The following is an 18,744-nucleotide window of genomic DNA, read 5'->3' on the forward strand; positions in this document are numbered from 1 at the left end:
GGCATCATGGTGGAGGTGAGACGTTACAGAGCTGTAAGTGTCCCGGCATGAACCTGCACTATGAAAGGTTTAATAGTACAAAAGTTGCATGTTCCAGCTGTTCGTCAGTGCAGCTACTGGTTAGGCAGATGTGGAATGTACATTTGCTTTGCTACATTTTATCTAGTGAAATTAAAAGCTTTACACACATAGTGAACGGCAGCGTTTTTATAGCTCTTTAGTGTAAGTCTGTTACACTAAAACATGTGAAAATCAAGTCATCAAAGCATTGAAGTTAAAAATAGTTACTCAGTGGAAAAAACAGAATCATGCTCGCACAAGATGTTCAAAATTTACAAATCTACAAATTATAGCATAAAAATGCTAAAAACATGTTACTGAGGGTAACCTACATAGCTGCCTTAAAAACCTCAATTCAGAGGTATGGAGAATATACATTAAGACCTATTACCTGTCATTTCCTCCACAGTAACCTGTTGGTAACAAATCAACAGATGAGGAATCCTATACAATTCAAACAAATGTTCACTTTTCTGTGCAGCTGGTGAGAGAGCATCATTGTCCTTGTTGCTGCTGTGCTGCAGCTTCTCTCAGTAAAGCCTGGAAGTCAGGAGATAAGACCAGTTTGTGTTGGATGTTTCCCAACACCATCATGTCTCCGGTGCGACCATCAGACAGACGTACAGACACCAGTTGCTGCAGAGAGAAGAAAGAGATGGTTGCTAATGGATAGTGACAGAGCAGTGTTGTTTTTTCTATTCTCATATTGACTCAGGATCATTGACGACATAATCTGGTATAGCAGTAGTAATCTCTAAGAATTTCATTTCCTTAATGTCTGTTAAGCCGCTATATATCACTCTGAACCTCAAGCCCTTTCAGGGCGTTTTTTGCTCTTTTTACAATTTACTCACTGTAGCCCTGTAGGAACCGATCTTAGCTTCACAGTGTCACTGAGGAGCGCAGAATTTAATCTTTTTAACAGAACGATTTATTTTTGGCTATATTTTAAAATGAGACGTATAATTGAAGTGATTTTTACTGAAATATGACAATTTTAGGCTTAGTTTTGTTACTTCTTCTAACAGAAACTTTGCGTAACCAATGATCCGTTCAAGGACTGTCGGACAGTTCAACCATTTATCATAGAAAGAAACTGTAAAAACAGGCATCATCATCAAAATTTTATTTATTGGGAGCTCTTTGGAAAAAAAAAAAGCATACGTTTCAACCCCGCCGATGGGATGTTGGTTGAGCCTATGCCTTGATGTCTGTGTCGTTGTTCCTATTATTGTATCTCATTGTATAAAAGTATTATATAGCACTAGGGTTGTCAAAAGTATCGATACTCAAAAAAGTATCGATACTAAAACGTTGTATGCGGATACGATGCTCATTTTCAAAAGTACCGACATTAATTGACACAGTGTCAGTATACATAAGCATAGAGTTAATATGTTTACATAAATGTTGGTGACTGAAAAGTGTTATTTTCACTCAGAATGAAGCAGAGAAAAGTCAACCTGCAACCAAACAGCAACACACACAGCCAAAAATATTGTTCTAATTGTTATTGTTTATTGCATTTATTTTTTGCACTACCTCAGATCTGAAGCTTGTTATTTTAGTTGCAATTTCTTTTTGCACAACTGTTTTTTATTATAAATATTTAACCTGTGGTTCTGTTAATTTTTACATGTTGCATTTTTCTTGTTAATAAAATATTTCTGTTAAATTTTGGGGTCTTTTTTGGGGTTTTTTATCCTTGTGGTATCGAAAATGGTATCGAGTATCGAATATTTTCCTGAGTATCGGTATCGAGTTGAAAATTTGAGTATCGTGACAACCCTATATAGCACAAACACTCATGCTACCTGCAGGAAGGAGAATGCCGCTCCCTCAGAAACATCCATGACAATGTGACCCAGCTTGAGCTCCACCTTTCCAGACTTCCTGATCTGCAGTTTTCCCAAAAATCCTTCTGGGAATTCTGACAGCACGGGACAGCCTTCCTTCACCGCAGCCTCCTGAGGACAAACACACAACCTCTTAAAAACTGGCTGATACTAGCATCTTGGGACTGAAAAGCTGATGAACTGTTTAGTGTTAAATATATACATTTGATTCTATGCTAAAATAATCACATTTATGTATATGTAGAAAAGTCTGAAACAGACACAATGTGCTCAAAAGCAACTCCAGCAACCAGTGGTGCAAAGTAACTAAGTACATTTACTCAAGTACTGCACTTAAGTATACTTTTAAGGTACTTGTACTTCACTTGAGTATTTTCATTTTGTGTAACTTTATACTTCTACTCCACTACATTTTGAGGTAAATATTGTACTTTTTACTCCACTACATTTAGCTGTCAGCTTTAGTTACTTTTCAGGTTGAGATTAAACATAAAAAAAATCATCAATTTAAAGTGATTAGACTTTTATATTTATTTAAGCACATACACAACACGTATATTAAGTAGTTAAAATGAGCCCTACATTGACAGAATGTAAACGCTGCTTATATAAATGCATCAATAATAATATATTTAGAATATAAATAATTGTCATACAGGTACTTTACTTGAGTATTTCCATTTTATGTAACTTTATATTTCTACTTCACTACATTTTAGAGGCAAGTATTGGACTTTTTAACCCATTGACAGATTTAGTTACTATTCAGGTCGAGATTTAGCATAAAAAATACAATAAATTTGAAATGATTGTAAATTTAACCACATGAAAGTATATTAAGTAGTTAAAACTAGCCCTACCTTGACAGTAAATAAACAAATACAGTTTTTTTACAACCGCTATGACCCGTTGTTCAATACTTTTGACGCTTTTTCAAAACTCTTCACACAGTTACCACAACATCAGCCTTTGTGGGCGAAACAATTAACACAATTCTTCTTCTTTTGACACAAAATACACACATTTTACACGTTTAAAATTAGTTTTAACTCCTTTTACACACAAGCTCAATCAAGACCAAAACAGTAGATATTAACTGGTGAATTGTCAATTGTTTTCACACGGTTTGTCAAAACAGAAAACCTCATGTTCAAAACTAATGGATAGAAGATTACATTGATCACAGCTTCTGCTCCTTTTTCTTTTTGTCTATTTGACAATACAGTAATGAATGACAGCTAAATGCTGAATTTTTTTTCCTCTTTACTGTAAGTCATTTTCATTTGCAGTACAGTAAAGTGTTTACTGCAAATCCTGTCATTTACTGTCTTCTTCTTTCATAAAAATTCTGCAAAGCTGCTCTGACATGGCTCGTTCACTTTTTGTACTGAGTGAAAAAAAAAGGAACAAAATTCATACCCAACAAATGAAAAATGAAGAACATCATCACAAACATTAATTTACATGTATGATCAATACAATAATCTGTTGATTGTAAAAGAAAAAGGGAAAAAAGTTGTTTTGACACAAGTGATTGAGTTTGTGTTCTTCCATCAGTTGTCAGTGTTTTTTATGACACTGTGCTGTGACTGACTAAATGTTTCTGTTGAAGACAACGTGTGTCGGTGCTTTGGTAGATTTGGTGAACTGTGTTAGTGTATTATTGTATTTTGGATGTGTGTGTCTGTGTTAAGTTACACAGCGTGATTTTGAGCATGAAATTAACTGTTAGGGGAGTTGTGTGTTTCAGGTGTGATGTGCGTTAACAGTTTTGAAAAAGTTTTTAAGGTTCTGACAAACGGGTCATAACGGTTGTAAAAAACTGCAATACAATAATATATTTGGAATATATAAACCAATCTGAGTGGGTTTATTCTGGATAACGAGTACTTTTACTTTTGATACTTTAAGTACAATTTGAAGTTTTGAAAGCAGGACTTTTACTGTAGTAGAGTCATTTCACAGTGTGGTATTAGTACTTTTACTTAAGTAAGAGATCTGAATACTTTTTTCACCACTGACGGAAACGCTGTCATGGCATCATAACAGTTTTAGTGTTTATTCCGTGAACTCACTTGTGCTTGTAGCTGTGCAGACCTCTTGTCTTGAGGCTCCCCTTCCTTCTTGGCAGGTTTCTCTGTTGTAGATCCCAGAGGGGGGTCGGCCTTCTGTCCAGAAGCTCTGCCGGGCATGCTGTCAGGTAGCTGCATGAAGAAGAGCTCCTCTCTGCCGGAGAGGCTGAGATCCCGCAGCAGTTCTACCACAGACGGCTGCTCTGGTTTGGGCAGCTCTGCTCCTCTGTGGCCTGCTCTGCTCTGAACTGTACAGGACGGACGTCTGAACAGAGGAGGCTTCTCTGGACCTGCCAACACCACCACACACAACCGTTACACACAAGAACGGACTGCAACAGGCTATTCATTGATCATGTACAGACATGGTCTCATGGTAGTTCAGACAGGCATGGAAGTCAACCTGGACCTGTGTTTTTGTATCGAAGAGAATAATGGGTTTAACCCTTTGGGTTTAAAGCGGGGGTCTCAAACTCGCGGCCTGCGGACCAATTGCGGCCCTCGTGACGATTTTTTGTGGCCCCCACCTTAATATGAAAGTTTAATGTTGAGTTTTATATGAATGGCACTTTACCGTGTTGTGTGTGGAAGATCCCTTTAATTACTTTTTTGTAATTTTGTTTCATTTTTTAACAATTTTGTGTCTTTTTTGGTAATTCTGTGTCTTTTTTTGGTCATTTTGTTTCTTTTTTAAGTAATTTCCTTTTTTTCTGTCATTTTGTTTCTTTTTTGGGTCATTTTGTGTCTTTTTAAATAGTTTTGTGTCTTTTTTGGTAATTCTGTATCTTTTTTTGTAATTTTGTGTCTTTTTTTAATAATTTTGTGTCTTTTCTAGTAAATTTGTGTCTTTTTTAAAATAATTTTGTGTCTTTATTGGTTATTCTGTGTATACTTTGGTCATTTTGTGTCTTTTTTGTCATTTTGTGTCTTTTTAAAGTAATTTAGTGTCTTTTTAAAGTAATTTAGTGTTTTTTTTGGTCATTTGTGTCCTTTTTTTAGTAATTTTGTGTCTTTTTTAAGTAATTTAGTGGGTTTTTTTTTTGTCATTTTGATACTGCCTCCAGTGGCCCCCAGGTAATTTGAGTTTGAGACCCCTGGTCTAAAGTGACCCGACCAAGTTTTTATTTTCTATATCTTTGCAATAAATTAATTTCATCATTCAGTATTCCAGGTTTTCCTCAATCAACTTGTTTTTGATCATCATACATCCTAATTATTTGTTTTCATTTCTTACTTTTTGAATAAAACCCCTTTTTATTTTTAAATAAAAACAGTGGTTTGTGTTGCTCACTTCCAAATTGTGCCAACAAAATGTTGAGCAACACTCTTCGCAGCTTCCAATGTTGGATACAATCAGACTCAAGTTGTGGTTAGTTGTGCTGCAAAAGTATCCTAACACTCTGGTCTGCAGCGACCATTTTCACCTGGCTGACTACTGCAAGCAAAAAGGAGAAGAAATTGTAAAGCAAAACACATTATTCTAAATAACAGTGTGGTTCCATGAGTGGAGCGACCTGCTGCTGACAGAGCAAAGTTAATGTTATTACCTAAAGTTATCATGTGGGTCTGTCCTGTAAAACGAGTTTCCATAATGTTGTCAAACACAAAAACTACATTATAGCTCATTTAGCTGCCTGGGGGCTACCTCAGTACTGTAACAATTTCAAAAGCCGTTGTCCTCATTAGTCACTAAGAAACAAAAACATGGGAAAGTAGTCTCAAGGTTGAAAAATACAGAAATTCCTCTTTTGTATGTGTCTATTAAAAAGTTGTTAGATCAGAGACGGTTTGTCAAGTTCTTTGTTTCAGAGCAGGCGTCCCAAACTCAAATTACCTGGGGGCTGCTGGAGGCAGTATCAAATAACAAAAAAAAAAGACACAAAATGACAGAAAAAAAAACACAAAATGACTAAAAAAGACACAAAATGACCCAAAAAAGACACATAATTACTAAAAAAAGATACAAAACCCCCCCCCCCCCCCCCCCAAAAAAACACAAAATTACTGGAAAAACACAAAATTATTAAAAAAAGACACAAATTTACAAAAAAAGACACAAAATTACATAACATTTCCACTTCTTCCGGTAAACAACAACACGGCAGATAATAAACGGTCCGGTAGCAGCTGCCTTTCTTTTTGTTAACATCGTCATAGAAACAAGTGAAACAAAGCTTGCGCAATAAAGGGACCTTCCACACACAACATGGTAAAGTGCCAATCATATAAAACTCACATTAAACTTTCATATCAAGGTGGGGGCCACAAAATATCGTCACGAGGGCCGTGAGTTTGAGACCCATGTTTAGAGCATCACATGAGAGACGCACCGCCAAAATAAAATGCATCAATAACTGTTTGAAACTAAAACGAGCTCCTTGATACCAGACACACAATGTGACAGTTAGTAGTAGTAGATAGAGGTGGTGTTCTCACATGTGGTGGTGGTTGACAGTGTTTGACTCTTATTGAAGCTACTGGACTGACACAGTGGCAGCTCGATGGGTTTCAGCTTGGTGTCATTCCTCAGACCTGGATCATCTATGAACTGTAGGTGCAACATACAACATTAGTTATGACCAATATTGAGATGGGTGATTGTTATTACTGTTGATGATAATATTAATTACAACTCAATGCTGTTCAGCTAAACATTGTATAAAACCACTACTTTATTTTTCAATTCTAGTGGAAAGGAATGAGTTTAGACAGGAAAAAAAAGCCATATTAAACAGTTGGATTGCTGTGTTGCAGAGTTCTCCTTTAATGTAAATAAGCCTATGTACTAGAAAGTAAATTATTAATAAAATAACAGGCTGAAGAAAAGCGGTGATTTTGGGACCAGATATTTTTCTCAGGAGTTGGTGGAGACCAAACCAGAGAAAGAAGTAACAATATCGGACTTATTATATTACTAATTAATGCTAAGCCAACATTCCACACTAACTTGTGAGGTGATAAAATGTGAAACATTCAGCTTGTCATGCGTCCCCAAAATGTAGCTTTAAAAACAATTTCTCAAAGCCTCTAAAATTTCCAATTCATGGAAAAGTATGCTATACAGAATTAACAGTGTTTTTTCATTCAATAAAGTAATCAAAAGTTTATTTTCCACTGTGGATTTTTAGACTAGTTTATTTTCAAAAATCTTAACATTTCTTTAAGAAAACTTGCGGAAAAAATAATATGCAAGAACTTGGTTTAAAAATCAATGTATTTATTGGATTGTTTATATTTATTTAACTATTCCCATGTAATAGTGAATATCTAAAGATGGCTAGATGAGAGTGAGATGTGCATATATGTTCTAATGTGAAATTTCTACTGACTCCGTTTTCTGTCTAGTTTAATGAAAGGTTTTCTGCATAGACAGCTGTTTAAATCAATCAAATAGTCCACTGTGTATGTGTTTTGAACTTAGCCAGCTAGCTACCTTAGCTAGCAGCCCACATGCATGGAGCTCCTCATCTAACGTTACTGTAATACTGAACTGTGAAAAACTTCTTTTGGCCAAATCTATTTTAAACGGTAGTTTAAATTTTACGTGGTGTGTTCAGGATCCCATGGAAAAATATGTGATCGTGTAATCGTGAAAGCTTTCCAGTTGGAGAATTAACAGAGTAGAACCTACTGCTGATCTCAATGAACCAATTCCTGATATTCACATCATAGTCATGGATGGAAACAAGCATTTCTTTGCAATTTCTTTTGCCAATATTTCAAAAAAAAAAATTGGAATACATTTCGATGGAAACTTGGATACACAAACTTCAAATGAACTTAATGAACTGCTTTAAAATAGACTTGAAAAATTGTAACTTTAAAATAAAGCAGCTAGCCGGAAACACTTACATCATCCCTCTGTAGTTTACTGAGTATTTCATCTTCATCTTCCTCTGAGTCTTTCCTCTCTTTCTTAGCCAGTTTGCACACAGGAGAGGTGGTGGAGTCCCGCAGCTCCGTAGCACCACGCCACCCTGAACACACACAAGTACACCTGATGAGCACGCTTTAACTCCACAGGGGAAGACAGTATATTAAAGAACAGAAAGAAGATGTGCACCTGTTTTGCGTACAGTGTCGGCCGGACCCTGTTCAAAGATGGAGTGAGACTGGATGGTCTGAGGCCTCTCTTTCCTCCTCCCTCTGTTCTCTCTCCTCTCTCTTCTCTCCTTCTTTGGAGCCACGTAGACCTCTTCCCTTAACCTGGGGAAGGATCAGACGATCAATAACAGCCAGGCGGCAACCTCCTGGTCTGAGCAGGGAGGCAAACCAGGAAGTGCCTTAAGCTGCATTCTACTGAAAATTCCAGCAGGGGGTGCTGACTAAGGTTGCAGAAGCATTTGGGTCCATTCATTTCAATGCAAAATGAGAAAACCTCTTATTATTTAGAATTTTTTTTAGGACAACACTATGGTCTCAAACGCTAGTAAAAAAACTTCTTCAAGACAATTTGATGTTAATAGTGTAAATAATGGCCCCATTTAGAAGAAAATAGAAGATAAAGAATCGTATGATTTGGGGCGTGGCTACCTTTGATTGACAGGTAGCTAACAAGGCGAGCCGCCATCAGGAGAGAAGTAGAGCAATGCGTATCCACGGCAACGTGTCAATAAAGTTATATATATATTTTAAAAAAGGACGTTTACCGGTTTGGTCTCATAACTTTGACCCTTTCACTGTATTTTCACTTAATGACTTAATTTTGTTCATTAAAAATGTCTTGTTCAGCGTTTCTATGGACTAACAGACACTCCAAGGAGTCGCTGTTCAGTTTTCTGAGGTCAGTAACGTACATTTTGATAGATAGATAGATAGATAGATAGATAGATAGATAGGAACTTTAATAATAAATAAATAAATAAAACTTTAATAATCCCTTGGGAAGGTGGGTGATGTCACGGTGACTAAGTCCATTATTTTTACAGTCTATGATAACAGCACAAAATATGCTTTATAATGTTCGTTATTAAGAGCAGACTGGAATTGTTAAATACTCACTCATCTTTGCTCTTTCTCACAGCGTGGACGTTTGGTTCAAATGTTTTCTATTGAAACAAGAAGAGAGAAAAGATTTTTATTACAAAATATTTCTTTGTTGGGAAACAAAGGTGCTGCAAATACATGGGCCTGCAATACAAATACCTTTACAATGTGCTACAAATTATTTTCTAGCTGCCAGATTTAGAGGACAATGGCTTATTTTGCATTCTGAGGACAACCTTAACCTCTCTGTGAAAGAAAGAAATGTGTTCTCTCGTTGTGCAAACATTCCTCCTTACTATTTTTTATCCAGTGTAAAGAACTATTATGGCATTGAAACATTACATCTTCCAGCAGCATGCATCAGGTGCCTCTCAGCTCAAGGACAGCAGACTTCCAAGGGAAAAGTATGGAGTGGAGAGCACCGATTCATTTGCAGCCTTCACACAGAAACTTTTCAACATTACTTTGCCATCCTCCAGTCCAAAAGACGGCTTTATTTGCCTCAACAATGGACCAGTCTGCACCAGGCAGGCACTATAACATTAACTAACTTTTAGGACATCTTTTTGACATTGCTTTCCTCTTATTATTTTTTACCTAATATATACATTAAGACTTTAATGACGTGACTTTTTGTCTTTTCTGATCTTTATCATAATTCATTGTATGTTTTAATTACTTTGCATTGCATTTATGTACACCATTTGCTACAGAAATTAAGTGTATTGTAATTATGACATGATACATTTGTGTTGCATTGCTTTGGGGTATGCATAACATGGTTTTTGAACTGTCAGGATGTGGTGATATAAGATTGGGGCTAGGGCTGGGCGATATATATCGATATAAAAGATATATCGATATATTTTTTTAATTAGACCATATCACATATATCGATATTGTTCAAATTTGCACTGTGATCCTTGATCCAGGCAAGCTGCGGCTTTAATTTAAGATGTTCTTTTATTTAAATGTGCACTTTATGGAGCTTTGATTTTTTTTAAAAAGGTACTGCTGTTGTTTTAAAAAGTATTTTATGTTCATTGAAATAAACGGTTTCAATAAAAACACTTGTGACATGTCATATTTGGCTTGGACATTTGCTGTTACTTTACGGAAAAAAAATTGGGAGGTATATCGTATATCGATATTCAGCCTAAATATATCGGGATATGACTTTTGGTCCATATCGGCCAGCCCTAATTGGGGCCATGAAGTTAGAACTATGCAACAGAATGAGCATGACTGATAACAGAAAAAACTACCCTAGCAGTAAGGGAGCTTTATATGCAATTTAATACTGTTTTCCCGTCCAGTCTAGTCTGACAATGTTTTATCATTTCATCACCCTGTTAAAATAATCGCCTAACTCATTTTTTCAAGTTTAGCAGGAAACACAAAAAACTTCACCAAAAGTGTAACATATGACATTTATTGATCATTTCACTCAAAAAGGATGTAACAAAGGATGGCTATTGCCATAGTAATAACACTGTGTGTAAATTATGTAACTTAAGAGAAATAAATGACTTAGGCAATTTTTTGAACATGCCTTTGTGACTTAAGCAAGATATGGTAACACTTTATTTTGAAGGTGTCTACATAAGAGTCACACAAGCCTGTCAGAAACATGACATGACAAGTATCATGAGCATTAATGTTGCTTCAAAGTGTCATTAATGTTCATGACACATCCCATGTCATGTTTATGACACGCTCATGTCACTCTTATGTAGACACCTTCAAAACAAAGTGTTACCATATCTTGCTTGAGTCACAAAGGCATGTTCAAAAATTTGCCAAAGTCACATTTTATTTTGACTTAGGCATAATAAATCTGCTTAAGTCACACACTTGACATAGGCCATTATCTTAAAGGGGTAAAATCACATGATCTGATCAACTGAGGATGTAGGTGATTTTACCATAGGTGGCCGGGTCACGAGGAGATGATTTAGGCAAAAAAAAATGACATATGCGATTATTTTAACAGTGTGACGATTTTAATGTTTATAACCCTTTGGTGTATCATTCATTACCTTTGGTTTTTTGAAGACTCCCCCCAGCGTCAGGTCCCTGGTTCTGAGGGACGTCAGTCTTCCAGGTGGAGCGGGAGAGGACAGACTCCGGACCCGGCCCGGGAGTCCTCTGCCCCGGGTCAAACTCAGCCCTCTCCCGCTGCTGAGTGCGGAGGGGCCGGGGACACTTGCTGCATCCCCCGGGTCGCTCATTTTGTGGTGTCTGGTCCTCCTTTTAACGCTCGGTTTCTTTTAGTGGCGGTAGGTGAGGTGTCCCGTTTCACATAGCACAACACTCAGTGTTTACTGTCCACATATGGGACCAACGTTACTCTCCTATTTAAGAAGTAAAGCTTCTCTCCGTCCAACCAAAATACAGCGAAAACAGTTCACTTCAGTCACTAAGCACAGGTCCACTTAACGACTTATTATCCTCCATTTTGTTCACACTCGATATCAAAACACACTGCGCCAGAATGCACAACTAACGTTATGCTCAAGGAGAGAAAATGTTTTTATAAAAACAGAATCCCACTGGTTAATAATGGTTATATCCGGTAGGCTGCACCACAACAATGCACAGTGTCCTCCCAGAAAGCTGCACACAAACAAGTCTTTGACACATCTTCTTGGTCGCCACCAAGCGGAGTATCCTGGTTATGGTTGTAGAAAAACATATTGCACTAATTAAAAACGTCTAATAAGTGACGATATTCAAGCAGTTGCGTTTTGCCGCCTGTGTAACTGTCCAGTTAAAGGGAGGATCGGTTCCTTCCGTACCGCGCCGCCATTGTTTTTCCTCAAACTGTAGTTCAGCGGAGCAGCCACCAGGGGGCGCTGCTCCTCCTTCTGCTTCACTCACTCAAGTCACAGTGGTAAAACTTTGTTATTTTACTTAACGCCCTGGGGCCGGATTCACAAAAGTGTTCTTAACCCATAAGAACCCAGGGTGACACCTCTGTAACAAACACTTTAAATCTTCAAGAATCTCCCATATTCAGCTTTATGCTTCACTTTAACTCATTAAATCCCTAAGCGACGTATACTCTTTTTTTTTTTTTTTTTAAACTGTTTTTAAGTATTCAATTTACAAATTATGTCAAACATTAACACATACCACAATACATAAGAGCTCTTTCACAGATACAAAAACGAAAAGTCAATAAATAAAATAAATTAATTTACAGAATATATTCCCAAAGTCTCAGATAAGATAGAACCTAAATAATAATAAATAAATAAATAATTAATTAAATACTAATAGCTAATACAAAATCATTATATCATAAAATGTCAGAGAGTACATCAAATATCTTTTCATAGTAATCTAAAAATTGTGTATTCTTTTTATTTTTAACCAGGGCTAAGGATTTATAAAGTGAATTAAATTCAACCAAAAAATGAGGAAAGGTTGGCTTGGAGGCTGAAAATTTTTGCTTATGAATAAAGTATTTTCCCAGTAAAATGAAAAAATTCACTAAATACTGAAGACACTTGTTCTTCTTATTTTGCGACGTATACTCAACACCCTGGTGTGGTGGTCATGTGACTGTGACAAGAAGTGACTTCTCCAAAATGTGGCTGTGACTGGAAACAGAAATGTGAAAATTTTCAAAAAGCTTATTTTTTGTAACTAGGCTAAGTTTAAACCTATTTAACAATTCTAATCCGTTAATATGGCGACCTGTATTGCATTTAACTTGTTCTGACCAAATTTCTTGAACAAATTAAAGTCAAAATTTAAATATATGTTATGGAGATGCATAAGAAGAAGGCAAATTTGTGTCTCTGTAAGCAGAAAATGTGTCTAATTTTTTTTCTATTTTAAAATAAGAAATATCATAAACATGAATACCTATACGCCCATTGTAACGTATATATGTCACATCACAGATCTTTGACATTTAGGGGTAGTATTTTTTTTAAAACATCAGAAAAGTGTTCTATGTGGTCCACACGTCCTTGAAGGATAACTGGGTCTGGGTTCGGGTTAAGTTAAAAATTAAGAATATTCTTAAGAAAAAAAAAAGATGTTCTTGAATGCTATTCACCATTTTTTCTTAAGAATGTCGTATGTCTTAGGAACTTCTTAGTTTTTCTTCTTCTTCTTAGATTTTTTACTTAAGATCACTTGCATGGTTTCAGTAATTTAGCCTACTTAAATTATATGTTCATAGTGATTAATTAAGTAGTATCAAATACAATAGCTTCCTCTGTGATTTACTTGGAGTATATTGTAGTGTAATCTAGGAACAGGCCTACATGTCATACAGACTGAAATTACATTTCAATTATATGTCAATTGACAAAATAAGTTTTATGTGATAAATTCACAAAAAAACTACTCTGACCAACTTGAATGAACAAAATTAGTTACCACATTATCTAGGGCTAAACTAAATATTAAAGAAATCAAATAAATGTCATACACATTTGTTCAAGTAAATATAAATCAAGACTTATCTTTTCACTGTAGCTGTTTTCAGACTGCTGAGGGCTTCTCTTAAAGTTGCGAAGAAATTAAAGAAGAAATCTAAGAACTTTGTTGTCAAGAATCTCATTTGTTCTCAAGTTCTATCCTAGGAAAAAACTTAAGAAGAAAGTTAAGAAAAAACTAAAGAAAAGATAAGAATTTCTTCATGAATACCAAATCTTCTTAAATTTTTTCTTAAGAGCAACGTTAAGAAAAAAGTGGCACTTAAGAAAGATTTTCTTCCTAAGAATGCTTTGTGAATCCAGGGATCCGGCCTCTGGGGTCTATGAAGGTTTTGAATGTTTTGGTGCTGGTCTGAGGACTGACTTTCTGGTCCTTTATGACCTTTTTTTTTTTTTTCGTCTTTTATGTCCCACTAAATAAAAGTGTTGATGATGTAACCCTCTATTTCCTCAAAATTTTTGCACATTTGACAAGAATTAAAATAGTCTTTATTGTCATTGAGTACAGCAAAATAAAAAAAAAGTCTAATCACTTTAAATTGATCATATATTTCATGATAAATCTCGACCTGTAAAGTAACTAAAGTAACTAAAGCTGTCAGCTAAATGTACTGGAGAAAAAAATTCAATATTTGCCTCAAAATGTTGTGAAGTAGAAGTATTAAGTTACATAAAAGGGAAATACTCAAGTAAAGTATAGTACCTGTACTTAAGTACAGTACTTGAGTAAAAGTTACTTTCCACCCCTGCTTTTCAGGTCAGGATTTAACCTCATAACAGTGTATTAAATAGTAAAAATTAACCTGATCTTTACAAAATTACAGTTTTTCTCAGTCGCTTTGGTGCATTTCTCACATCACTCTTTACATTTGCACAACAGTTAGTTCAACCTCCACAACATTTAGTCATTTGTGCTCATCATAGTAGCAGTTTCTCATTCCTTACAACTAATTGCAAATGCTTTTGGACATGCATCAATTGCTTTCATACAACTCTCTGCTGTTTTATAACATTATCAAATTTCTTATGTCATGTCAGTCAAAATTAACTATACTTGTGAATGGTGGATAGTCATTCCATATTCATCTAATAGTCCTCATTTCATTGCTTGAGTCATTACATACAAAAATGTTGAACTAGTTGTCAAAATCTGTCAAGCAAATTTTATATATTTCTTTAAATCTTTATATTTTACTGAAAATGTCTCCGGAATTGAACAATTTCTCTCAGATAAACCTCAGCTTCCACTGATCAGAAGGGCTGTGTGAAGCATTAGTTGAACCAATGATAAGCCATTTCTCTACAGTCACTCCTGACACACAGCTGAATCCATAAACACATAAACACTTTACAACATATATGAACCAAGCAGGACATAGTGTGGACCGTTTCTACAACACTGTGACTCTGTACTGTCACAGCTCTACCCAAAGGGAGTTTATGTTTGTTGTAAATAATGGTGTTTTTTTCTTTTGCACAATGCTGTAAACAAATTAGATTTGCAAAGAGCATACGCAGTAAAAATGTGAAACATACATACTGAGTGTGTTGTACTCACTTACCTCACTAAATACAGTAATGTGTAACTTTACTGTAGTTTTCAAATGGCTGTGTAAATAGTATAAAGTGCTGTCTGGAGCATTTTCAGGTAGCGTCACCAAGATCTGACTTTTTTTGCATTGAAAACATTTCCAGAGTAAAGTGTCATAATGAAAACATGACAGAGCCATTTGACTATCTTGTTCATAAACATGGTGTCAGCACTTTTCATCTTGATGACACTGACACTTTCATTAACATGAATACTTGCTTTTGAGGAATGAGCTATCCATTTAGAGCAAGTGACACGCTTCTGTAGGTTATCAACTAGGTTTTGCAGTTTGAACTAATTGTTTTGAGAAATGCATTAACTGTTGTGAAAATGTAAAGAACGATGTGAGAAATGCACCGAAGCGACTGAGAAAAACTGTAAAACACTGCTTATGTAAATGCATCAGTAACAATCTGTGTGAGTCCATTCTGCATAATGAGATCTTCAACTTTGATACTTTAAGTACATTTTATATACTGTATATATAAAAAGAAAAAAGTAATTGATTGAGATGTAATTAATTAATCAACATTTAATGCTTATAAAGTATTCATTTATATTACATGATAATGTTACAACATAAACTTCCAATAATGATTAACAAACTTTACATTTTAATAATTATGTCATAGAATTTGAATGCACAGAATGAATCATTTAAGGTATTTATTTGTTCATACAATAATAGTTATTGTACGAATAAGTCAATACCTTTACAAAACAATTATTGGTCCTTTGATCACAATAGTATGTTCATATAGATACAGATAACATAACACTGGACACATTATCAGCATTGTGTTCATATTCATGTTTCCATTCAGTCCATTTCATCAGTGACAGACTATTCATGAAGTTACACAGAAAAAAACATAAATTAACAGAACGGGTAAACAAAAAACTCAGTTACAGAAGCCAGTGATTAACAAAAACTCAATACTGTGTGTGTGTGTGTGTGTGTGTGTGTGTGTGTGTCTACAGTCGATTTGAAACGGTGCTGCTGACTGATGGTCGGATCAGCTCTGTCATTATCAGAGCAAGAATGTGGCACAGCTCCTTTGCCTGAAAAAGAGATCAACAGATTAAATCAGATCAGAAAATCAGACATAACAGCATATGTTGCCAAGATTATTACCAATAAAGTGCATTTAACATACCAGAATTAACAGTATTTCACTTTAATAACCTAACCCTGGCATTTTGTTGATGCTCTCTGACCTAAACATGTTTGGGGTCTAACAGACCCTACTGCTGTATTTGTAGAAAATAATTTTATGTGCATTTTTGATCGTTTATGTCCTTATTTTGGTAATTTTATGTCCTCTTTTAGTCATTTTATGTCCTGTTTTTGGTCTATTATGTGTTTTTTCAATTAATGTCCTTTTAAATGTCATTTTATGTATTTTTTTGGACACTTTATGTTTTTTTTTTGTTATTTTACATATTATTTTTGGATTATATGATGTCTTTTTTGGACATTTTATGTCCTTTTTTGGACTTTTTATGTCCCTTTTTGGGCTTTTATGTTCGTTTTTGGTCTTTTATATTATTATTCGGTCATTTTATGTCCTTTTTTAGTCTTTTATGTCCTTTTTTTGGTAATTTTATGTCTTCTTTTTGTGTCACTTTATGTTCTTTTTTAGTCTTTTATGTTCATTTTTGATTTTTTTAATGTCCTTATTTTGTTCATTTTATGTCCTCTTTTAGTCATTCTATGTCCTGTTTTTGGTCTGTGTGTCTTTTTTTGTTCAATTTATGTCCTTTTAATTGTCATTTTATGTCTTTTTTTTTGACACTTAATGTTCTTTTTTTGGTTATTTTATGTCCTTTTTGGTCTTTAAATTGTGTACTTTACAGAGGCATGTTTCATTTATGGATTCAAGCTGAGCCCTGAGCCATATCCTGGCCTGTAACTAAGTACATTTATACTTGAATAATTCCATTTTATGCAACTTTATACTTCTACTCCATTACATTTTGAGGCAAATATTGTACTATTTACTCCACTACATTGAGTACAGTGAAATTTAAAAAGAGCAGCCCTCGTTACGTGCAAACAGATAACAATAAACCCTATAAAAACTCACAAGAAGAAGAAAAAAGGGTAGGGGCAGCAGAATGGGAGATATTCCACATAAATAAATATATAAATATATTGCACTGTTGTTCCTCAGTATTGAAATGTTTATTGTTTACTGTTTTTTTATTTTTTGGAGGCGTTCAGGGCAATGACAGCTCTCTGGTAGAAGCTGTTCCTGAGTCTGTTTGTTTTCGTCTTTATTGCCTTTATTGAAACAATTATCATAAAAATGACCATAAATCAGTGATCGTATGCCAAATAGGACAATATTTCATATTCATAAACAAACATATAGTTGAGGTCAAAGGTTTACATACAGTTGTAAGCGTCATCACGCCATGGCAATTATGAATTATGATTACATTTTCATCGTTTGATTTTTAGCAATGATTGCGGTCATGGGGTTAAGAGATATGTAACCTTATTCTAGCTGTGCTATATGTTTTGTTTTTTACCCATTTGATTTTATTACATTTTCAAAGAAACCATATTTATGAATATATACGCTCTGTTACAAAATAAAAACAAACAGCTGCAGAAATATTTATAATCCCAATACCGCCATAATAAACATTTGCCTTAGACTTCAACCCTGTAATTCTTGTGGTAATGAAATATCACAGACAAACAGTGGTGTTTTTAACGATAAAGATGTTTTATATAGTGCATATACTGTATAGCTCATTAGACCCCAGAGAGGTCTAACTCTTTATTAGACATATGTTATGAACAAACTGGTAAAATGATATTCTATTCTCAATTTACTGTACGTGTTTGCATTTCTCCCATATCCAGTGTCTATCACAGTTACCACCAACACAAAAGGTGATGTGTATTTAACTTCTCAAATTTGGCTTTACATACATACATACATACATACATACATACATATATGTATGTGTATATATATATGTAGCTCAACATTCAAGATTTCAATGATGTATGTATATATATATATATATATATATATATATATACAGTACAGGCCAAAAGTTTGGACACACCTTCTCATTCAATGTGTTTCCTTTATTTTCATGACTATTGACATTGTAAATTCATCAAAACTATTACATGCAACATGTGGAATTATGTACTTAACAAAAAAGTGTGAAATAACTGAAAACATGTCTTATATTCTAGTAAGCAAAGGGTGGTTACTTTGAGGAATCTAAAATACAAGACATGTTTTCAGTTATTTCACACTTTTTTGTAAAGTACATAATTCCATATGTGTTCATTCATAGTTTTGATGCCTTCAGTGAGAATCTACAATGTAAATAGTCATGAAAATAAAGAAAAACGCATTGAATGAGATGGGTGTGTCCAAACTTTTGGCCTGTACTGTATATATATATGTTTGAAATGACACCACAACTTATGTATAAATGCATTTTTCCACTGCTCATCGAGGAATCTTAAGTTCCTTTTGTTGTAAAATATCCAATTTGAGCAATTTGAGTGACCGAAGCTTGAGGAAATTTGTATCAAATCATTTTGAGTTTTTGTCCAATGTCTCGGCCACATTACCACAACTTTCATCGTTTGAATAATACACTGGTAGCAAAAAGTACAAAAATAAAAGACCCAGGTTATTAATAAAAAACACATTTTCCTGACAGTGCTACACAACATGAATATGTCGCTC

At 34.8% G+C, this 18,744-nt stretch overlaps 2 protein-coding genes across 2 annotated transcripts in view; both read right to left on the bottom strand.

The window, feature by feature from the left end:
- Window positions 1-216: 216 nt before the first annotated feature.
- zgc:171971 (uncharacterized protein LOC569690 homolog) lies at window positions 217-11,813 on the bottom strand. The gene is made up of 8 exons (XM_059324016.1): window positions 11,014-11,813; window positions 8,990-9,036; window positions 8,052-8,194; window positions 7,841-7,965; window positions 6,425-6,536; window positions 3,992-4,278; window positions 1,875-2,027; window positions 217-696 (listed from the first exon to the last, which is right to left on the bottom strand). The coding sequence occupies exons 1-8, from the start codon at window positions 11,203-11,205 to the stop codon at window positions 556-558; spliced, it is 1,200 nt and encodes a 399-aa protein (XP_059179999.1). The 5' UTR covers window positions 11,206-11,813; the 3' UTR covers window positions 217-555.
- A 3,855-nt stretch (window positions 11,814-15,668) lies between these two features.
- The window catches only part of myo15b (myosin XVB), a 61,987-nt gene continuing 58,911 nt past the window's right edge, over window positions 15,669-18,744 (bottom strand). Inside the window, exon 63 of the mRNA XM_059324240.1 lies at window positions 15,669-16,081. Coding sequence (XP_059180223.1) covers window positions 15,995-16,081 — 87 coding nt within the window. The 3' untranslated portion in view covers window positions 15,669-15,994. The remainder of the gene's footprint in view (window positions 16,082-18,744) is intronic.

The sequence above is a fragment of the Centropristis striata genome, chromosome 21 (genome assembly GCF_030273125.1).
Source record: "Centropristis striata isolate RG_2023a ecotype Rhode Island chromosome 21, C.striata_1.0, whole genome shotgun sequence".
Lineage (NCBI taxonomy): Eukaryota > Metazoa > Chordata > Actinopteri > Perciformes > Serranidae > Centropristis > Centropristis striata.

Coding starts and splice junctions, on each gene's coding strand:
- zgc:171971 (XM_059324016.1), bottom strand. CDS start 11,205: ATGAGCGACCCGGGGGATGCAGCAAGTGTCCCCGGCCCCTCCGCACTC. Junction 7,966..8,051: donor CGACACTGTACGCAAAACAG/GTGCACATCTTC, acceptor GTGTGTGTTCAG/GGTGGCGTGGTGCTACGGAG. Junction 4,279..6,424: donor ACTGTCAACCACCACCACAT/GTGAGAACACCA, acceptor TGGTGTTGGCAG/GTCCAGAGAAGCCTCCTCTG.